This window comes from Acipenser ruthenus, chromosome 22 (genome assembly GCF_902713425.1).
Source record: "Acipenser ruthenus chromosome 22, fAciRut3.2 maternal haplotype, whole genome shotgun sequence".
Classification (NCBI taxonomy): domain Eukaryota; kingdom Metazoa; phylum Chordata; class Actinopteri; order Acipenseriformes; family Acipenseridae; genus Acipenser; species Acipenser ruthenus.
Window position 1 is genome coordinate 11,615,458 of NC_081210.1, and position 24,211 is coordinate 11,639,668.

General features: G+C 39.8%; 1 protein-coding gene across 2 annotated transcripts in view; it reads left to right on the forward strand.

The window, feature by feature from the left end:
- The window catches only part of lmf1 (lipase maturation factor 1), a 241,375-nt gene that overhangs the window by 189,779 nt on the left and 27,385 nt on the right, over positions 1-24,211 (forward strand). For both annotated transcript variants that reach the window (XM_034052850.3, XM_034052849.3), the window contains exons 7-9: positions 12,546-12,717; positions 20,557-20,710; positions 22,141-22,324. In XM_034052850.3, coding sequence (XP_033908741.1) covers positions 12,546-12,717; positions 20,557-20,710; positions 22,141-22,324 — 510 coding nt within the window. The remainder of the gene's footprint in view (positions 1-12,545; positions 12,718-20,556; positions 20,711-22,140; positions 22,325-24,211) is intronic.

Consider the following 24,211-nt stretch of genomic DNA (forward strand, 5'->3'; position numbering starts at 1 on the left):
CGCTTTAAACGGACCTCTGAGACCTATCACAGTGCAGGTGCATTTATACGGAGACTTGATTACACACAGGTGGATTCTATTTATCATCATTAGTCATTTAGGTCAACATTGGATCATTCAGAGATCCTCACTGAACTTCTGGAGAGAGTTTGCTGCACTGAAAGTAAAGGGGCTGAATAATTTTGCACGCCCAATTTTTCAGTTTTTTATTTGTTAAAAAAGTTTATAATATCCAATAAATTTCGTTCCACTTCATGATTGTGTCCCACTTGTTGTTGATTCTTCACAAAAAATTACAGTTTCATATCTTTATGTTTGAAGCCTGAAATGTGGCAAAAGGTCGCAAAGTTCAAGGGGGCCGAATACTTTCGCAAGGCACTGTACAGATCAGCCACGATCACATTTCAATACTGTCCTGGGAGCAGGTCATCTGAAGGCATCACAGCTGTTCAAGGATTATTTCCATAGCTAAAGTGTCCAGACTTTTCAGGTTCATCAGTAATCAGATTTTTTTTTTTTCTTTAATTTATATTGTAGAATGTCAAAGGGTTGCCAAGCTGCTGATTCCTGGCCTCTGGGATCAGTTAGCTGTTAGAACTCACTATTGATGGGCCAAATGCACACATGTACTTCTGTTTTCAAGTTGATAAGCAGGAGCTCTGATAAGAATATCAGACTTGAATCTATAGGTTAAATATTTGTACAATATAAAATCAACAGTTTATGGAATTACAGCAAAATGCAACACGGAAGGTCTACAGGAGTCTATGATTAAAGTTTGGAGAGGATTCATGAAAATTCAAGGCAGTTATCATGTTTACCACGTAAAGCGTGGCAGACGGACATGATCAGTCATCATCTACAGCTATGGCCAGAAGTTTTGCATCACTGTATAGAATTAACACATTTTGCTTCATAAAGGTGAATGAAACCTGCTGAAAAATGTTATGTTAACATATTGAATTACATACCCTTTTCTAGTTTTCCATATACTTCAAGAAAAACTGACAAAAATTGAAATATGTGACATATTGAAATTTAACATGAAATACTGTTGTAGTACTATTATGGCTTCCAGTAGAATTTTGCAATATAATTTTGTAATTTCTTTGATTACATGTTGTTAAATAAAATATCTACATTATGTTCATATAGTTTAAAAAAAAGCTTTTGGCCATAGCTGTATATTTTGAATTAGGACTTTAAAAGCAGTATGGGATATTTCCAATTGAATGTCTTTTTGGTCCCATTGAACTTGTGTTTAAACTGCTTAATGTGTACAAGGAGTTTTGTCCCAAGGTGTTCACATTATGAGAAGTATTCTGTATTAATCCCACCTGTTATCCCTTTATACATATTCAGCCTCAGAAGCACACAGAGTCAAGTTACCTCACCACGAGACATCTGGATCTAATGGCACAATCCCTAGAACTCTCCCACAGATCCTTCTCTTTTAAATTTCACCCATCTGACCTATCTTTATTAGATTAGGAACCATGTCTGTTGTGGCTGGTCTCCTTTGTTGTTTAGATGCTTTCTGAATACCGATTTGTGAAGTTATGAAACAATGTGGTTTTTCTGTAGAGCCTCAAGGGTTCAGGTGGCACAACATAACTTAGCCTTAACAGCCAGTGAAAGATACAGGCAGCCAGTGGACATTGTCTCTGTTTGTCATGGCTTTATCTCTATTCCTGTGGGTTTTGGTGCTCTGAAACCTACCTCAAAGTACAGTACTTAAAGGCATACATATAAACATGGTTGCTAAGCTCAAGACAAGCTGCAAACTTCATGTTACATAAGACAGCACTAAAATGTCATGCATAAATACACATTATAAATGAAAAAGTATGTAAGTGACATTCATACCCTTCACTGGCTTTGAATACAAAATGAGAGCCACCAGTATAATAACATCATAAATCACCATTACCTACATCCATTGTATGCATGTAAAAATGTAAGTTTGACTCAGACAGACCATTTACCCGCAGATTTTGATACATTGAATAACGAAAGAACATCCTTAGCAACATCCTTAGCACAACTGGATAAGCGATTCTCTACATATTTGAAAAAAAAGGCACAGGCAGCCTCCATCTACCCATATATTCTTAAATTCTCAAAACGTGTTCTAAAAGGTCCTGTCAAACAAGTGGTTCTCTAGTTATAGTGTGGCAGACAAAGATAGGCGCCTCCACTGTACTCCTGTCGACAGGGATATGCAGAGTTTAGCTTTCCAAAATGTACACAATCAGGCTCAAAAGGGAAACGTGTGCAGAACAGAAACTTTTTAAGTTGATCCAGATTTGCTTATTGGGTTGTCAAAAAGGAGTTTATGCCAAACTTATTTTTAAATGTTGAATGTAAATATGTGGTTTCTTAATAAACACAACTGAACCAAACCAGAGTATTTACTGTGAATGCTTCTTTTATTGTTTCAACAGTCTCATTTTGACATATGATTGGCAGCAAGTGTGCAGGCACGTACAGTGTGACCTCAGAGCATTGAAACAGGCTGTGCAAGAAGTGAGCTTCAGAACTCAGAGCATTGCAACAGGCTGTGCAAGAAGTGAGCTTCAGAACTCAGAGCATTGCAACAGGCTGTGCAAGAAGTGAGCTTCAGAACTCAGAGCTTTCTGTTTATTTTATAAGGTGCAGGAGGGGCATGGTGGATACTGTACATTCACTACCAGTTAATAAAAAGCATACTATATGAGCTGCCTTTTTATAATAGTTTTGCCTGAGCGCCTTTCTGCTCAGCTGCTTGATAAGGTATTGTTTTTGATGACTGCTGTGAATGGGATCTGTTTTTAGCTGTTGTTTTTTGTTACAATTACAATTTACTTTTATAGGCTAAGGAGTGTGTCTATCACAGTTACCTTGCATTGTGTTTGTGTCAAAGATGTGTGAGCCAAAGGCAATTGTTTGTCTATTTGAAATACATGCAAGTGATGACACTGTCATACTGAAGACCTATTATCCCTGTTATATTGCATCATGGATCTTGCAAAAGAAAGTACTGATAAAGCTTATTTTGGAATATTTCTCAAAACTGTGATCAAACGCAGCCTCTGATTGAGACATAAAATGTAGTACTCTTTCTATTCAAGTTAAAACAATAATCGGTAAACGCAATATCATTGATATTTTTGTGTGTGTGTGTTTATTATATTGTACTTTGGTAATTGTCAATGTTGTCAAACCCTACTTATACCCTCTATACTCATTATTAAAGGGTTAACATATAGAACATAATAAAACAAAAATCACATCACAACAGACTAATGTTTTACAACTGCTATTCTGAACCCACAGTCACAGATTCCTGTGTGCCAAACGGAGGTTATTTTTTTAGCCTTGTGTATGTCATTTTCAAAAAGACAGCGGTTTCTGTTTCGCCTTTTCATCAGTCTAGTATGTTAGCACAGTTTTAGAAATGTTGGAGGCCGTTTCAGAGTGATTCATTAAAGGCAAAGTCATCTGGACATAATTTCCCAGACAAAGCTTGGATGTGAGCGTGGGAGGGTGTTGGAGCACTTGGGGGGAATGTCTTCTATGAGTTATTATTCATATTGTTCTTATTAGATTAAATAATACTGCAGGTATGTGAGCTTGGTTTTCCTTGTATACAAATGTAAAATCATTTGAGGCCCTACTTTAGTGGTGACAGGCCTACAGTGAATACCCTACCATTATAACAGTATGTCCCAGCAAAAAAGATAATTCAGTTGGGTCAACTGTGTGTGTTTGTCTCTTTAGACTAGAGGGATAGAAAGAGGTGCCAGCCTATCTGTCTTTGTGTTTGGAAAGACAGTGTGTCACACTATTTTATATCTAGAGAATCACTTAAAAAACACTTATAAAAAGTTATGATTCATTCCTATTCTACTTCCAATGAATAATTATATTTTTAGGCATCAAGACAAAGCTGTTCATGTATCTCAATTTGTCTTTTATCAATATCATGGTCTTTAGTGCAGTTTCCCACTTTACAGTTTTCAAGTCTAAAAACGCACTTTATAAAATGGCTTTCTTATCGTAGTGGGTTTTAATGGAACTTTAAAATGGCTGCTTTTGTGTTATTATGTGTATACATTATGGCAGTTGTATGTGTGACATGCTATACAAATGTATTGTGGTTTGTTCATTTTCTCTGCTATGTACTGTAGAGTGCTTTGTGATACTTTTGTATAAAAAGCACTATATACATGCAATAAATAAATAAATAAATAAATAACCTCCTCCTGTTAAGTTGTTAGAGTGATGAAGAAGGTAAAGAATCATTGGATTGCTATGTGCAAGACCAGCTCCTAGTCATCAACAGCTCGGGTGAGGTTTATATCCCATGAAAGTGGCTCATGTGGATTCACCACTTTGCCCATGACATATAAAAAGAAACTTAATATTCCAAGGTTAACCTAAAAAAACAAAGGCAGGGTGGCAGCTACTTGGCAGTGACAAGTATGTTAAGGAGATGTTGGCAGTAAGTGTGAGTGATTCTAAATGTCTTGTGTTCTTTGTGTCACATTAATGTTTCTGTACTTGTGTTACAGCACCTGGGTGCTCTTTTCTGGGACTTGCGATGAAGGACAAGAACAGTAATCATAAACTGAAAAGCGGTGTAGTTCTGCCTGGTTTATATTAGGTTTATCTAAACAGGAAATCAAAACGCCTTCGAAAAGGCCGGAACATGAGTAGCATGAAGGGTTTTTTCAAAAGCTATTATTTGGAATATCAATTGACAGTATTAAATTATTCTTAGCATTAAAGTGACTGTTGTGTAAATAGTTGTTCAAATTAAAACATACAGTATGCGGTAGTTTTTTCCAAATTAACTGAGGGACCTGGTTATGAACATTAACTGTTATTTACTATAATAATCCCTCCATCTCAGATTTGATCCACTTGTAAGACTTTTCTCCTTGTACACGCTAGTAGTAACGGTGTACTATCACAACCTATTAAAATGTTGTGTTACAGTAGATTTTGTTATGATTCACTGCTGTTGGAACGACTTATAGTTATACATAGAAGCTTTCCATCAGTATAGCAGAGAGAGCATAGTGGGGTTCTCTGTGTGTCACACCTGGTAAAGGAAAAGACGCATGGTGTGCTGATTGAATCATACATATATACAGTATAATATAAATTTGAATCCTGGTCTGACCTTCAAGCACAGTTTTGCATCCGGGTCTGTGCTGCTAATCACAGGTTTGCATCCTCGCTGTGCTGCTAGCACAGGTTTGCATCCTCGCTGTGCTGCTGGTCTTCATGCACAGGTTTGCATCCTTGCTGTGCTGCTGGTCTTCAAGCACAGGTTTGCATCCTCGCTGTGCTGCTAGCACAGGTTTGCATCCTCGCTGTGCTGCTGGTCTTCAAGCACAGGTTTGCATCCTCGCTGTGCTGCTGGTCTTCAAGCACAGGTTTGCATCCTCGCTATGCTGCTAGCACAGGTTTGCATCCTCGCTGTGCTGCTTGCACAGGTTTACATCCTTGCTGTGCTGCTGGTCTTCAAGCACAGGTTTGCATCCTCGCTGTGCTGCTAGCACAGGTTTGCATCCTCGCTGTGCTGCTGGTCTTCAAGCACAGGTTTGCATCCTCGCTGTGCTGCTAATCACAGGTTTGCATCCTCGCTGTGCTGCTGGTCTTCAAGCACAGGTTGGCATCCTCGTCTCTGCTGCCGATCTTTGCTGGGGATTCCATAGGAATTCTTGCAGGGACTGTTTCTACTCATCGCGCTACAGCATACCCTACTGCCAGGAACCCAGTGAACTCAAGCAGACACCTGCAGGGCTGGGCTTTGTCCTTCAGAGACCTGATCTGTTGTGGGGAATTGCCAAGACTAGTTCTAAATATAATCGAGTGTGCGAGCAGTGGTGATTTATTTTTCAAGTGTAATGAACCAAGATAAATTGAAATATAAATTAATGGGTGAAAGTGTTCTCTCCGTTTGCACCATTTTAAGACATTTTTCAAGTCACGTAACTTATTCGTGAATTAAAAACGACAATAGTTTCATCTTACTTTTAAAAGGCACATAGCTGAAATCTTAAGGTAATTAAATGTTTGCTTACACTCTCCCCATCGTTTTGCACACTGTCATCCCTTGTAAAGCTATAAAATATTGTACCTGATTCGAAGTGTGAAGAATATTTATAGTAAAAAATATAAATATTTTAAAGCTAGCAAGAAATGACTTGGTTACACTACCAGCAGTTACATTATTGTTTTAAGTTATTTTATTATGGGCAGACTTTGACCTCTAACTCAGTGGACCATATTTAGAAGCAAGCACAAAGGCAAAGACACAATTTCTTAGAACAATAACACCATTTTAATGGTATAAAACAAGAAACAACTCTTGACTGGTCCTTCATTGTTTTATTCAGCAAAAGAAAAATTATTTGCATTTGTTCCAGAATTAAGTCTTTTTTAATATAGTACACCAGTGCTTCTGCCATGGCAAGTATTTTGAACGGCCTTACTTGGGGAATAATTACTTTCAAAACAACAGTACTTGTTTGTATTTGTTTGTTTAATACTTTCCTTTAGTAAACTACATGTGGGAATTCTAGGTGTAGCACTGTGCAGAGATGCCATTGGTACTGGTTTTGCCATTTAGTGTTACTTGCATGTATTTGCAATTAATGCGTGCTCAGTAAGTACATATTGAACATTTTATGCTGGAAAACCTGCCCAATTTTGTAGGTTTGCAATTAATAAAACCATAACTTCATAACAGCAAGGTTTGCTTGGTTTCTTAGAACTTAACTGTAAAAAAAAATATATATACATTAGCCTCTCTATGCTCGGCAGTTAGTCCGTCAGTTTGCCCCCCTAATTTTTAACAAAGTTAGGTGCCTATGATTGTGATACAAAATTATACTGCTTCTGACATTGATTAAAACAATGAATTGTTGTACTGCTTTTAGAATGAAACACTCACCTATAGGTAACAAAACTGAATAAGAAAAGTTACTAGTCCAGAGCTATGCTCAGTGAGTATAATTTAGATTGTTGTTATTATACAATTAAATAAACTCTTAATGTAAAAGCTTTATTTTTTACAGTTGGTTATTAGTTATCAACATTGAAAAATGTCAAACTCCTTAAATTAGGTCTTTGAAAATGGTTCTTTAAAAAGTTTTTGAAATTTGTATCAGATCTGTATGAACCCAGTATTTACGACATGTGATTGAGTTAAGCAGAGATTGTATGTGATTTTTGCAGCTGAGGTTTTATAAAATTAATATTATATGAATTGAGCATACATGTAAAAGGTTTGATCAGTAACATTTTGAAAACGATGTTTGTTAACTAGCCTTGTGTGATTTATTAGGTTAATCCATCTGGCAAAATGAGTTGTAAGTGAAGTCATTTCTGAATTTCTTTTTCTACAGTAAAGTTCAAATTTGCTTCTGAAAAAGGGTCCAAAATGGCTCAGAATGCATCTGAGAGCTGTACAACCCCAGAGCTTCGGGGGGTCTATGTGGACCCCCTGGCCAAAAGATTGGTTTTGCCCCAGTAGTTTGTCAAAACGATCATTGGCCACTTTCACCCATGTAAATTATAATTCAAGACATTCATTTCCTCGTATATTACACTTAAAAACAAATTCTTAAATATGGAAAATTAATTAGTTGGTGACACCAACTTCAAATGAACACATGCAAAAAAAAAAGCACATCCACAGAACACACTTCCATACACAGGGAAGGAGAAGAATCAATTAAGCATATCAGTTTACCAAACTCTGACAGACTTGCTCTTAATAACTTTCTTTTAGTTCAGTGTGCGCCAAACTCCATTCTAGTTCGCAGAGGTAAATTGGAAAGTATGAACTATTAGCAGAACAATGCCTGAAAATATACCACATGAATATTAATCATGGTCCTTAAACCCACACCCAAACAAATCACAGTCACAGCGTTGAAACAGCTTGTTGAAGAGCTCGTTGAAAGCTGTAGTATACAGGCATATCATGAGTTCACCACTGTTTTTGTATGCAGGAATTATAAGCATTACAGTCCTACTGCAAACAATGTAGAAGACAGACCAAGTCAAATGTGTAAGATTTCACTGAATAAACTAATTTGGTGCATTGAGTTGTATTTAAATGTAGTTAAATCTCTGAACTTTTTTTAGTGAGTTTAATTTGTGTTTCTAAAAGCTGGAATGATTGAACATTCATACTCACTTGTAGACCTTGCTCTAACCTTGTGCTAACCAGGTAATTTATTATTTCATAAGGCGAAAGAGAGCAGCGACCAGTGTTGTGTGATACACTGCAGATGCAGATTTTGTCGTCTGTACAAGAGATGAGATGAGCTCATCGGCTACTCTGAAGCGCATTCTTACAGGATGAAAGGTTGCTCTGAGCCAGGGTCGCTTCACTTGGTGTCATGACTAGGTATTGCAATGCTTGGCATTAGCACTGGAAGAACTGCATAATAAGATCAACAGCTCACCACCAATATCAGCAATAGCTGCACACAGAGAATGACATTCCTCCGTCCAGGAGATCAACCAACTTATTAAGACTAAGATTTGTCTGGGACAGTTGGATGCTGCTCGAGATTGGAGAATGCAGGCAGATGTTGGCCAGCACCTTATTTTCCCAACCGAGATTGCTACAACTACCCTTCGATCTGACATTGTCCTGTGGTCAGTCTCAGCACGCCTTGTTCTCCTGGTGGAACTAATAGGGTCATGGGAGGATTCCATGCATGAGGCATACTAGAGGAAGAAACTGGTATGCTGTGTTAACCACTGAGGTGGAACAGCGGGGGTGGAGAGTCCAGGTTTATCCAGTAGAGGTGGGTTATCAGGGATTCGTCTCACACTCCATGAGCCGGCTTCTCAGAGATACTGGCTTCAGTGGACAGGACTTGCACCGTTGAAGGCTCTATCCGAGGAGGCAGAGAGAAGTAGCAACCGGTTGCGAAAGAAGGGTCTGATTGGAGACCTCAAATGAGAGGTGATAGAGGAAGTTCAGTGGATGGCTAAGGTAAGTTAACTGGGCTGGGCTTGGGTGAGGGACGGAGGGGTGCTGGGATGCTAGCATCACTGTTAAGCCTTCCTGGGGTGTTTTGGGCTAGTTGACGAAACACAGAAGACAAGAAGTTACCTGATGGCCCCTGTGAAGTCCCCCACCCAGTCCATTCCAGACAGTTGCCAGGCTGAGGCTGTATGGAGGCCACACTTTGGTTGATTCCTGGAGCCAGCATTGCTGCCGTTGTGTGTGCTGATGTGCCAGGGAGGCTGCAAATAGGCTGATCCCTGGAGCCAGCATTACACTTCAACCATGAACGCCGGGCCAATAGGAAATCCATATTACCTGGCGGAAGAAAAGCGCTGAAGGCTCATATATTATAGCGAAGATACGTCTTGTTTGGTGCCCACAAATACTATCTAATTTTATCTTGGCGAAAGCCAAGTCCAGGAAGTAAATAACAGTTACTCTCATGTAATAAAAACCAAGCTGTATAACCACAAATGTAGACAAGCCTGACCTAGGTCTTCAATTTAAGTAATTAAAGTACTCATTTGGAAAGAACTGAGAGAGCCACAAATGGTCTACAGGTCACATTTTTGTGAGCTGGAAAACTCTGAGCAACAGTAATTTATTATAGTGTTAATTTATATCCTGGAATTAAGGGTTAGTCAGGCAATTTTTCAAAATGTTATTTTAAGGAAAAACGCAAAAACAGTTCCCTATCAAATACGAAATGTAACCATTACTGTATGGGTGTTTAACTCCTAAAGACCCTGAATCTGAGTAGATGTATCAAAGCTGCAAGCAGTGCCTGTGACACAGTCATGCCCGCTCCCGAGGGCATATAAGGACTTCTTTCAGAGGACTGAAACCTGACGGGAGAGCCATAAACATATGAATATTAGTTGTTTGTATATGCATATTGTACTCACTATTTGAATATTACACTAATTAATGAGAATTATTGTTGTTGAATGAGTTTACTTATTATACGTCATTTTTTGCACACAGTCTGTTGTCCGTTTGAAGCCGACGGCTCCTCGCCCCTTCCCAGGGACCAAGCAACTTGAGCCTGATGACTTGTGCTCTCCCCCAGGCTGCTTAGCTCTGGCTAGAGCACCTGCCCAGGGTGATAAACTGGGCGGTGGACCGCCTCTCAAGGGGAGTTCCCAGCACCTTATTGGAGGCTTCACCCTGAGGTGGTGAACATCATCTGGGACAGGTTCAGGAGAGCAGAGGTAGATCTCTTTGCCTCCCAGGAATCGACCCACTGTCCCCTTTGGTTCTCAGGAGCCGGGGACCCGCTGGCGATAGATGCCTTCGCACATCAGTAGCCAAGGCTACTGTTATATGTCCTCCCACCTCTTGCAATGCTCCCACAGTGTCTGGAGAAAATCATACAGGACTGGGCAAGGGTGCTATTAGTTGCCCCTTATTGACGCAAAAGACTGGTTTTCAGCCCTGATACAGAGGCCAGCCAAGGAGACAGCCTAAGTGTCGCGACCTGCTCAGTCAAAGCCTACAGCTCTGTGTTTTAACCCTGAACGGCTGCATTTAAGCCATCTAAGTCTGGCTAATAGGGTCATTGACACGCTGCAAAAAATGCCAGAGCAGCTGCTTGCAATTGCCTCCGCAAAGCAGGTGAGTGAGATGCAGGCATTTCAATTGCAAAAACCTGCTTGATTTTTGCAGAAGCCAGGACAAGGGTTATGCTTCGTACCAGTCCTGCTTTTTTTGTTGAAAAATATCTCTGCATTTTATGTCAACCAGTCTGTGGAATTGGAGGCGTTCCAACCACCTCCTTTCCAATCTGACAGGGAGCAGCAGCTCCATACGCTTTGCCCTGTGCGGGCACTAGCATATTATGTTGACAGGATGAAAAGTTGGAGGCAGTTTTTTGTCTGTTATGGGGCGAACAGACACAGTCAGGACTGTCTATCCCAAAAAAATCAATGCCCACTCCACCAGAACCATGGCAACTTCATGGGTTTTATTCCAGGGTGCATCTGTCAAGGACATTTGCAATGCAGCGGAGTGGGACAGTACACTGGGTTCTTATTTGATATCATTAGTGCCTCGCTTTTATGTAGGACGCAGAGTATAACAGCAACTAAACATTGTGTGTTATACAAGCACCTTTTTCCCCCACTGTGCACATGTTACTTTTAATCAAAAAGTGAGGCTCTGGTGCCCCTGATTCGTATGTTTCGGAATGTTAACTACTTGTAGTAATTTGTGCATCCTTGGTCGCTGGGATAAAGTATATTAAGGTTTTATTTCCATAGCTAAAATAGGTCTCAGACCAGTTTGCAGCCTTTGTTTTTGAGTACAGCAAGTAGAGCCCATAAAAGTGTATTATAGTAAAAGCATAGCAAAGTGTGATAGAGCATAGTGAAAGCATTGTAAAGCATACTGTAGGTAAGCATTGTACAGAATAACAAGGTATGGAAAGCATATTAATAAACACGGCAAACCAAGTTAAACAGGTTAACCATGGGAAAAGCATGAAAACCATATGGTACCAGTAGTACCAATAGCATTCTATTTATATTGAAATGCAATCGAGAAAGAGAAAGCATGTTACATGCAGGGATGTGTATTTGTATAGGATGTATATGATGTATATTTGTATATGATGAATGTGCAGGTAACAGACATACAGAACTGATAACAGGACTTAACACTAATGTGAAAGATAATATGCATCATTGTACTGTATAGGTAAAACATAGATAACAAAGGTTTCACAGAATTAATTGTTTTATTTATTATAATGCGTTCAACAAATTAAAAAAAAAATATATATATTCAAATATTTTCTCAGCACCCTTTGAAGGCTACCTCTTACACAAAGATCCTATTCTTATGTCAGTATACACATACACTGAGGTTAATTCAATGCAGAAGGCTGCTATTGTGGCAAGTGTTTCCAATACCCAGCAGCCAGGCTGGTGACAAGTGTGTGCCTTGCTTCAGTAATTAAGTGTTTGTGCCTCTGGAGACAGAAACAACTATTGCTGAACCTTGTTTTCTAGTCACAGTCACCGTAGAAATGCCTGGCTTCCCATTTTACTTTATTAGATTACTTAAGTTAAATATCCATGTTTAAGGGGAAAGCAATATAGGAATCACTGTGAAACAGGCACAATTACTGAACGTGTACTTTATAGCCTTACTCAATTAAATAAGTCACACCTTAGCAATACAGCACAGTGGAAATGGGGTTCAATGGACTAGTCGCTTACGATTTTCCATAAGTCTAAAACCAGTCGAATTGTCCAGTCCTGCTATCCTAAAACCTCTGCATACATGTATCCAAGTATAAATACTCATTGGCTAACCAAATCCTTGCTATACAGGAACGTATCACTGCTACTGACAGACTGGCCAGTACAGTTTTTATTATTATTATTTACAGGTCACTTACTCTTTAAACATGGGATCAATATAGTACCACACTGCTATTACCCATCCTTGCAAAATGACATGATGATCACTGTCTAGAGGGAATTCAAGTTTTAGTGTTTCAGTTTTCGGTTGTATCTTACAGGTGGTTCTTATTGTGAGTGGAAATCTGAGTTTCCTCAACTGGCTGACCATTGTCCCCAGTATTGCCTGCTTTGACGATGCGAGTCTGGGATTCCTCTTCCGTTCTGGACAAGGAGGGGTTAAACACCAGGTAGAGAAGGTTCAGTCCGAAGGGAAACCCGCGACAACCTGGGGTAGGTGCTTGACTTTATCAACTGGGCATGCATATATATATATATATATATATATATATATATATATATATATATATATATATATATATACACATATTCATTTAGACAAGGTTAACAGCATTTTTTTTTTTCATATGACATTAATATGACATTTTTAAAATAGTTATAGAACAGTACAACACACTACAATGCAACATAGGCTAGGCTTCTATAGTGTCTTAGAAACCACCTCAGTGCTATTTGTTTTTCTTTTTGATTATATATATATTATATATTAAAGCACACATTTCACTAGTTAAACAGGAGGAGTATGCAAGGTAGTGATAATCTATTATAAAAAGAAAACAGATAAATTAATGCACCTCAAGATTTGTATTTCATCTGTTATTTGTACTGATAAAACAAGGAAGACGTTACTTGGATCATGGTAACGTTATAGCTAGTCTGAATTTCGATAAAATAATAATTATCTACCTATTATATGTTCATTTTTAGCCTGGGTGAAACCAGGGTTAACATTGTAACAAAATAATCTCCAACAGATTCAATTAGCATTTTATATTTGCATTTAATCAGGTCATTGCCTGTTGTTCTTATAAAATCGTAATGTTTTTAATAGTTATTTAATTGTACTTTTGGTCTATAAAATATACTTCATACCTTTAAATTGTAGCCACGTTGTTCTGTACTGTAGGTATTTGTACTCCACTGTCCAATACGATTTGCATTGTGGGCCTCACGCGTATCTACAAACCATGAAAGATACTATAATGTACGTGTTAAAAAAACTAACAGCGGTAATTATGTACATGTTCACTTAGGGTCGGTCATATAGTGCAGCGTAAGTTATCAGAAAACTGCTACTGCATAAAAAAAACTAGTAGCAAATTAGGAGTTTTGGGTAGCAACATGCTACCAAATATACTGTACATTAACTTTGAGCCTTGATAATATATACAATCTATATAAAAAAATCACTACACAACATTTTCAGGAAGGTGGGTACTGTTTAAGCGAGGCATTTCAGAATGACGTGCTTGCCTTTTTTCTGTCCTATGAGATTCTGGCTCGCTCTAAAATAGCACAACACGTTTTTTGTCCTAGATGGCTTTCCATAGAGACCGCTATGAGTGCATGCTCATAATTGGGTTTGTTTACTTTTTGCTGTCTAAAACTTTTAAATAGAGCGTCTGTGTTGATTCTGTGTTTTTTATGTAGGTTAATCTCACATATCACACAGAGCTCTTTTTCATCTGACATTTTTTTAAACTGTCGCGCAAATTCTGGTGACTTGGTAAATAAGTGCAAGGTATTTTTGTCATTTGTAGCGAATATGAACATCTGATTTTTGTATCCGAATACATGTAAAAAAAAATATTCCTTTCGAATATCTGGATATTTGTCCCAGCAATATATATATATATATATATATATATATATATATATATATATATATATATATATATTACAAAGGAACATAGCTTTCTTTTGGGGAAAAAAAATAAAAAAATTCTGAATTCCTAGCACTTAAGACCGTGGATGTCAATGTTTGATTTAACCCTGCAGACACACATCGGGAAGAACCCACCAGGCCACAGAGTCTTGGCAGTGAGTAAAATAACTTTATAGTAAGGCTAAGGATAATTCATTAGTTGCTAATATTACCTTCTAGGCCAAAGACTATAAATAAATGGGTGGCTAGAGAGAAAGAGTGTAGTAAAAGCAGAAGCATGGTTTATTTAGCTCTGTGTAATTGGCCTCTGTAGACAAACTAACAGTTTCAATTTATATGGTGGTTCTTTATATTAATTGGGCATTAAAATGCTTTGGAATTGTTGTTTTAGAGAACCAACCCGCTACCTGTGCACTAGGGCCTACTTAATCACAGGTCCTTGTTTGTTTATAGTTTAGAAGTTTTGGCTCATAGTATTAGTTAGTAATAAAAATAAATAATATAAAACAAAACTGAGGGGTGCTGCGTTCTATTTTTAGGAACATGGTACCAAGTACAATTTCAGATACCACCCTGTGACGGGGTGCCCGTCCCCTTATTAATGTATATATTATTGTGTTGTTTTTGTTATGATTTATTTATATGTGTGTATTTGTTTCTGTTATTATTATGATTTTGTTATGTATCGCCAGGAAAGGGATTAAAAATCTTTCCTGCTAGAAATAAATGTGAGAATGTGGCTGGAGCCTTAGTTAGGTAATTGTTAATTATTGATTAATTGGGCTCCAGCCACAGACAATAAAAGCCTGTAGAAATCCTTTGTCTGGGTGGAGTATGTTGGAGAGAGAAACCTACCTATTTGTCCACAAAGGTACACATTGTGTTTATTTTTTATTTATATTTTGTGGAGACCTTTACTTTGGCCTTTGTGCCTTTTATTTTGTGTTGGAGAAGTTTATTTATTATTTTTTGTTATTTTTTTAAAAATAAATAACAGCGCAGCAGCACAGTTTTTCCCCGCACTACTTGTGTTTTTTTTAGTACTTCTTCCTGGTCTGATGTCACCCTCACAAGCCAGCCTGTCACGCACCCTTATAAAAGCTTCCCATAGTAGAAGCATACCAAAGTGTAATAACTCATAGTGAATGCATGCACTGCAAAGACCAGGTATGGTAAAGCCTATTAAAAACATACCAAACCAAGGTAAAGTATGGCAAATGCATAGTATAAGTATGGGAAAAGCATGGTGAAACGGCAAACATACCACAAAAAAATACTGCGGTAAACTTGTATAAGGGCATTGAGGAAGAGAACACAACCTACATTTGTTTCTTAACTTTTGTTTTTATAAATCAGCCTCTTTCCGTGGTCACTATGAAGGTACAGTATGCAGCCATGACCACATGAAGTTCACCCTGTGTGTGATGTAACATGATTATGTATGTTCTCATTTATTCTGTATATGATTAGCATTCATATCTACTGTATTAATAGTCGCAGTAGTTAATATACATGTTTTATTGTTACAGTAACTAGGTTGCTTTTCATAAAATGTATCCTCTTTAGACCACGAACAGTATACTGTACAAAACAAAATGCATGCCTAATGCACAAGTTCAGCAAAGTTCATTGTCTTATGAAGCAGTGTACTATATATCTGAAACAAAAACACATTAGAAATGTGAAAAAACGCCAAGTTATCAAAAGTGCCCAGCCATTTAATGTGGAGATATAGTGGAGTTAGAAGAAACAATTGGGGCAACCTTGGCCAGCACCAAGCAAATAGGCACAATTGTAAAAGCAGTGGGGGTCAAGGTTGCCCCAGTTGTTTCTACTAACTTGGCTTGTTGGGGCCCGTGCGCGTGGTCGCTTGGGCCCGTGCGCGTGGTAGTACGGTGGAAGTATTGTTTGGCGAGCTGCTGGGACCCCGCACGGTGTCGCTTGGGCCCGTGTGCGCGGTGGTACGGTGGCAGGTATCGTTTGGCGAGCTACTGGGACCCTGCACGGTGTCGCTTGGGCCCGTGCGCGCGGTGGTACGGTAGAAGTATTATTTGGCGAGCTGCTGGGACCCCGCACGGTGTCGCTTGGGCCCGTGCGCGCAGTGGTACGGTGGAAGTATTGTTTGGCAAGCTGCTGGGACCCCGCACGGTGTCGCTTGGGCCTGTGCGCGCGGTGGTACGGTGGAAGTATCGTTTGGCGAGCTGCTGGGACCCCGCACGGTGTCGCTTGGGCCCGTGCGCGCGGTAGTACGGTGGAAGTATCGTTTGGCGAGCTGCTGGGACCCCACACGGTAACGCTTGGGCCCGTGCGCGCGGTAGTACGGTGGAAGTATCGTTTGGCAAGCTGCTGGGACCCCGCACGGTGTCGCTTGGGCCCGTGCGCACGGTGGTACGGTGGAAGTATCGTTTGGCGAGCTGCTGGGACCCCGCACGGTGTCGCTTGGGCCCGTGTGCGCGGTGGTACGGTGGAAGTATCGTTTGGCGAGCTGCTGGGACCCCGCACGGTGTCGCTTGGGCCCGTGTGCGCGGTGGGAAGGTGGCAGGTATCGTTTGGCGAGCTGCTGGGACCCCGCACGGTGTCGCTTGGGCCCGTGCGCGCAGTAGTACGGTGGAAGTATTGTTTGGCGAGCTGCTGGGACCCCGCACGGTGTCGCTTGGGCCCGTGCGCGCAGTAGTACGGTGGAAGTATTGTTTGGCGAGCTGCTGGGACCCCGCACGAAAAACACAAACCAAGTTAGTAGAAACTATTGGGCCAACCTTGACCCCCACCACTTTTACAATTGTGCCTATTTGTGCCTAGTCATGTGATTTCATAAAAATAAGTGTTTGTTATTTGAGTTGAGTTAAAATTGCCCAAATTGATTAAGAATCTGTATAAATAGCCATTCAAAAATACATGATTTTAATTAACGCAAGAACAGCGAAAGATACGACCATGCCTCGCTTGACTAATGAAGGTCGCCTAGTTGCTATCGGCATGTGTAACAGGGGAGATCTGGACTGACTGTCTGGCACATCCGTATTACTGCAGGTAGAGGGCAGCAGTCTCGTGGGATCCGCCTGTCGGCCATGGCGATGACACGGAGAGGTGGGGAAGAGTGTGTGTGTGCTTTCCCTCTCTCTGAGTGGCTGAGGGGCGGGCCTTGGGAGACTGCTCAGCCCATTAGAACTGGCTTGGTTATGCGCTCGGGTGGCCGGGTTGGGGAAAGTACAGTGTCGCTGGCAGAAGAGGCCAGCGTGAAATAAGGAGCAGGCGAGCCCGACTGAGGGGACAGCCTTCTGTAAAAATAATTTACAAAATAAAAGAAATAATTACCTACCCGAGGGGATGTGTATAGATATACGGGGAACCATGGCCAACCCCAGTGTATAAGCACAGCGGAGTGTAGGACGGAGACCCGTGCTGACCGGCTTAGCGGCAGTGGGGGCACTGCATAAGCAGCACTTTTGTTTGTAGTTTTATTACTGTGTTTTACTTTCCCTTTTTCTTTCGCCTTCTGTTTTCATTATTACTTTTGAGCACTTGAAGGTGCACGGAGTTGGATACCTGTGTTGGTAACCCCGTGGTCCTGGTTTACTGTCGGCAGTATCCAGACCACGGACAACAGCGCCCTCTGCGGGCTAAAGTAAATAAAACAATTAATAAGAAAAATAATTAAATCTGGGCACCTGTGCGGTGTTTCCAAATAAAATCTTCTGTCTCCCGTGACAGTGAATACCCTCACCCTTCCACAGCATGATTGAAGGTGGCCTGTCTGTGAGAGAAGTTGCCCAGAGAATGAGATGTTTGCTAGGAAGACAAATAGGAAAGAAAGAGCCACTGAATTTACAGTGCTGAGAAAAAGTTTGTGAACCCCAATGATAATTATGGAAATTCCATAGTTTTACCATAGCCTTCTTGAATCAATGTCCAATAAATATCCAAAAGTGTTTATATTAACCAATTCCATGTCTTTTGAAACAAAATGATGTATGAATTAGACAAACAATAAGTAATTAAGATTCAGGGTATGTGAAAAAGTAAGTGGACCCCTGGTTTTATCAGCTCAATTAAGGGGATAATTAGAATCATGTGTTTAAATATTATTATTATTATTATTTATTTCTTAGCAGACGCCCTTATCCAGGGCGACTTACAATTGTTACAAGATATCACACTATTTTTACATACAATTACCCATTCATACAGTTGGGTTTTTACCGGAGCAATCTAGGTAAAGTACCTTGCTCAAGGGTACAGCAGCAGTGTCGTCCCCCCCCATCTGGGATTGAACCCACGACCCTCCGGTCAAGAGTCCAGAGCCCTGACCACTACTCCACACTACTGCCCATCTGCCAAATAATTAGGTAGATCTTCAGGGGTGAGTTTGGGAGGCCCCATCCTATATACAGATCAGACCAAACTTTGTGAGTTTGGTCTTCACCATAGAGGTGTGTGGAAACACATCATGCCACAATCAAAATAAATCTCTGAGAATAAACAGTTATTGATGCTCATCAGTCTAGAAAGGGTTACAAAACCATTTCTAAGGATTTAGGGCTCCACCAATCCACTGTCAGACAGATGGAGAAAGTTCAAGACCACAGTGACACTACCCAGGAGTGGTCATCCTACCAAAATCTCTCCAAGAACAAACCGGAAAATCATCAAGGAAGTCACAAAGAACCCCAGAGTAACATCCAAGGATCTGCAGGCCACTCTTGTCTTGGCTAATGTGAGTGTTCATGACTCAACTATCAGAAAAAGACTGAACAAGAATGGTGTTCATGGAAGAATAGCCAGAAGGAAACAACTGCTCTCTAAAAAGAACATTGCTGCCCGTCTGAAGTTCGCCAAAGAGCACATAGATGATCCACAAGACTTCTGGAACAATGTTCTCTGGACAGACGAGTCAAAGGTAGAACTTTTTGGCCTCAATGAGAAACGTTATGTTTGGCGAAAACCAAACACTGCGTTCGAACAGAAGAACCTCATCCCAACCGTCAAGCATGGTGTTGGGAGTGTCATGGTTTGGGGCTGCTTTGCTGCCTCAGGACCTGGCCCTGGCTTGCCATCATTGACACAACCGTGAATTCTGCATTGTATCAGAAGATTCTAGAGGAGAATGTCAGGCCATCCGTCCGTGAGCTGAAGCTGAACCGAAAGTGGGTCATGCAGCAAGACAATGATCCTAAACACACAAGCAGATCTACGAAAGATCCACAAAAGGCTGCAGAAAAAGAAATTCCGCGTTTTAGAATGGCCTAGTCAAAATCCGGACCTAAACCCCATCGAAATGTTGTGGCAGGACCTGAAGCGAGCTGTCCATGCAAGGAAGCCCTCAAATGTCACCGAGTTGAAGCAGTTCTGTAAGGAGGAATGGGCCAAAATTCCTCAAAACCGATGTGAGAGACTGACCAACAGTTACAGGAAATGCTTAGTTGAAGTCATTGCTGCTCAAGGGGGTGCCACAAGTTATTGAATCTAAAGGTTCACATACTTTTTCACACATGGATATTGAATGTTGAGTCATTTGTGGATAAATAAATGTTGAAAAAGTATTGTGTTTTTGTGTGATTTGTTTAATCAGGTAATCTTTATCTATTATTAGGACTTAGATTAAGATCTAATAACATTTTAGGTTTGAAATATGTGAAATATGTGAAAATCCTAAGGGGTTCACAAACCTTTTCTCGGCACTGTCTGCCTGCGCTTTTGGTCTCCATTCTGTCGTGTGTGTTTTTAAACTAGTATTTTAAAGGCATTGGGGTTTTAGAGTAGTGCTGGAGATGGGCTGTATTGGTTTTATTGTTGTTAATTATTTGTGAGCCCTGCTCCATGCAGGTATTGAGCCGTACTGCCCTTTAGTTTTAAATTGTAATTCTGTGTTTAGTTATTGTTTTAATTAACAGGCAGTGCAAACCCTTTTGCGCCGATACCCTGAAAACACGTAAACTATCCTTGCTGTATAGAGAGTCTGGCAGTTCTCACGCTTCACTGATAAACTTGCCGTGTTTCTCTCAATTATATGTTATACCTATGAAGATTTAGCAGGATTTAAGTCTTTTAAAATCTTAAAAGTTCTTGGCACAGTTAACCTGAACCAATACTGCAAGCACAGCACAAAAACCAGACCAGAGGACACAGCTGGAAATTAATTGGAAATAGACAGAGGACAGTTTAGTTGTGAGGGTATGGAAAGGGGTTACCTAGTCATATTGTTGATGCTGAGTCACTGGCATCCTTAAAGACCCAATCAGCCACTATACTAGGACTGGACAAGCACAGATGGGCCGAATGGACTATTTTCATTCCTAAATGTTCTTATATTCTTATAGATACTGTATAGTAGCCTCTGATATCAATGTGATGTAACCATCAGAAAATGTTTTTATTTATTTTTCAAGGCATGCAAATCCGTCGAGTGGCAAACATCTCTGTGGGTCTCCTGATAGTCTGCCTCAGCATGCCTGTAGTGCTGAACCTGGTGAGCTCCCAGCAAATCATGAACACGTCCTTCAATCCCTTAAGAATAGTCAACACATATGGAGCGTTTGGAAGGTATCGTGCTCTTGGTTATTCATTCAGTTTTACTAACAATTTGTCAATGCTCTAAGCATGACTCACTATTCTGTAATAGTGCCTGGTATGTCATACGGCAGAGCTATGCTTTGATTGAATACACTCTTCTCAAAAGCCAAATGGTTAAGATGAACAATTCCAATTCCCCTTAATAAACAGGAATCTTGGGCATGGATACTGAGTTAAAGTAAACAGGAAGTTAAACCGGAGCCATTAGAACTGGCACCTCATTGATGTCAGGTGAACTCATCTGGAGTTACAATTCTTAGGAATTAGTCTTGCGACTGACCAGTTGCTATTACTTTTCACTTTGGGGAATTACAAAAAATGTAATATGTCTCTCTTTAAGGCGATATGTGAAACCTGCCAAAAGAAATTCAATAAAGCACGTTATTGATGTTTTTTGTATTTCCTCCCATTTAGTCTATCGCCAATAAAGAAAGAAAAATGCTGCTTATATTGAATGCATGATTTATGTGGAATTTGACAGATTTCAATTCGCACAGCAGAAAACATTTTTTATTATGAGTCTGATATCTCAGATTTACTGTGTGTTATTTTACTACCGGGCAGTTAAGCATGACCCATCATTTATCCATTTCACAGTTGTTGGCTAGGTTGAAGGCCCTGGAAACCTTCTTGCGGTTACATGCCAAAAGAGAAAAAGATTTCAGAGCTGCTTAATTCTGGTGTTCTATTTAAAGAAGTCACAGATCTGTCTATAATATTTTTGCAGGGGAATATCAGACAGTCTGTCTGCTAGGGAGATGCCAAGGGCTGTGTTAATCCTATGTGCAGGGCTGTAAGGTTTCTAATGCATAAGCCTGGGTGAGGTATTTACAGTGGAACTATGCAAAGTACTGGCACTGTGATAAAGGTGTACATTCCGTCCATATGTGAATGTGTCACATAGACACATTTGGTGGTTTTTTTTTACCCTGGGGTCAATCGGAGCTCAGCCCTGTGATACGGATAGATTTCCATACCCAGGGAATACAAGAGCATTTAAACACACAATTATAAATTAGACGCCACTGACTAGCTTGTTGGGATGCTGAGGAAGAGTAAACCATAAACTTAGAATTAGTTATGCACATATTAATTACTATATGCACCTGTAAACATTTTTTAAATGTATCCTTTTTTAACTTTAATTATAAAAAATGTAGGTGAATTTAAATAATTTACATTCTTGACGTTTTTCAATAGAGTGGTGAAACTGAATAATGCTAACAGCAAGCCCCAAAAAAGTAGGTATCCTATCTTTTTGATTCTGTTTTTAATTATTATAGATTCCATGCTCTTAGTTTTGTTTTGCACTTGGGGCCCCATCACCATGACTATGCTTCAGTATGCACTTATAAAGGAAATCAAGCTGAATTTTAGCTGTTGTTTTGTGTCTTCACCAGCATCACTAAAGAACGTACCGAAGTTGTCATCCAAGGAACGTTAAGTGCCGACCCCAGTGACCCGGGTGCCTTATGGGAAGAATATGAGTTCAAGTGCAAGCCAGGGGATCTGAGGAGGAGGCCGTGCCTTATATCACCTTATCATTATCGACTGGATTGGCTAATGTGGTTTGCCGCATTTCAGGCAAGTGCTGTAAAACAGAAACACTTTTAACAGTGTAACTCAATAGCCCTGTGGGAAAGGCTGGCGGGTTGACGAAGTCCCCAGGCATGTGTGCTGCGCTTCCCTGCTGTCAGTACCTCGACAATCATGCTTCATATTAGTGCCACACAGCGAAAACCTGGTCAATGTCACTGGTCATACACAGCAGTTAATCAAACCCAGTGTACATTTATCAAGATTGAGAGTGTTGACTTTTTCTGATTTTCCTCGTTACAGAAAATGAAAAGGGCTTTCTAGAACGTTGGTTTTAGGATGGGATGGCATTTCTCTGTGACCATAAAGTGTGGAACAAAAAATACAAGCGATAAATCTCAAGGGAAGTTAAGAGTCAAAGCAGAAGGAAAACTTTCTTACTACTCATTATCCTTTTGGAAGAACCTCCTGTACGCTATATCGGGTGCACTGCAAACAAAAACATGATAGTTACTTCAACTGTACATGCATAATTGAAACGGTAATTAATTATGTGAAATATCTTTACATAAAATAATTACATTTCACTCAAGAACAATACAACCTTAAATGTACTGTAAGACAGCAGGGAGGGGGTTAATTTCCTCCCTGCAGAAAAACATGTGAAAATGCACTCCCAGGGCAATTGTTAATTGATTTATTGTTTAATTATCCCCTGCATCTGGGCAGCAATTGTAAATTAGTACCAGGTGCAGGGTATAAGAGAAGAACAGTTACTTAGTTCGAGGCTGCTGAGTAGAAGGAGGCAGAAGAGGTGCTCTGCTTCCGAGCAGTCGAGAAAAAGGTGGATGCAGTTTAAACCGGTGAGGTTTTGTTTTGTTGTTCTCTGTTTGGTGGGGAAACAGCTTAGCCGTCCCACTTATAGTCAGGGTGTTCCGGAGAGTTTAGTTAGTGCTCGTAAAGAGCTAGGTGTTTGTTTTGTGTTTGTTTCATTTTTGTGAATTTAAAATAGCGCGTCAGCGCATAAAAATCCATTCCTGTGTGTGTTGGGTCAGTTTTTAAAGGGGCAACGAACCCGAGTGGAAGCAGCTCGGTTACAGTACTTATTTAAAAAAACGGTTTATTATTAAAACATATTTGTAAAAACTGTTGTTCCTTATGCTCATACATTACAGTAAGAATTACTGGAATAGATTTCTAAATGTCTTCAAATGCATGTCCATAAATAAATCATGCAGAAACTATGAACAACCCAACTATTAGTGTGTTAATATTGGTAAGGTAGAAAAACAGTATGCAGCATCTGCTTGTTTCCATTACCAAGTGCTACATGCTCAGTATGAAATTCAGATATTGGTTTCTGCTAGTTTGTAGTGACAGGCCTATTTTCCAGCAGCTCAGCATTTGGCATTCAACCATAATTTCTGCGGTTTTTATTGCTTTCAGGCAGCATGTAGTCAGTGTGCACTTCTGAGTAAACTGCAGGTGTAGCTTTCAGGCAGCAAAGTAAAATATGTTCTATTATTACAACACTTCTTGGCTTAATCTACTAAAATGGCAGAAAGGGTGTAATGGGACTTTATATTTCCTTATGATAATACTTTAGCATGGCAACTGGCATGCTTCCATCTGTGCTAGGTTTCAGAAGCCAGTTTGGTATACAGTGTAAGGTTTCATGAACTGCATTTAAATTACATCAACACAGTGTTGTATTTTAATGTGAAATAATATAGTATGAGCAACATCCTGGTTCAAAGTTCACTCCTTGGACAGTTCAACCTGCTTAAAGCAAAATTACTGACATTGCTGGTAAGCTGTTCAGCATCTCCAAATAAAGACAAACCACTGTTTATAAAACTGTTCAAACTGGATCATTTATTAGGCCCATCTATTGAATACAGCAATTAGTTTCAATTAATTACCTGTCAGACAGTT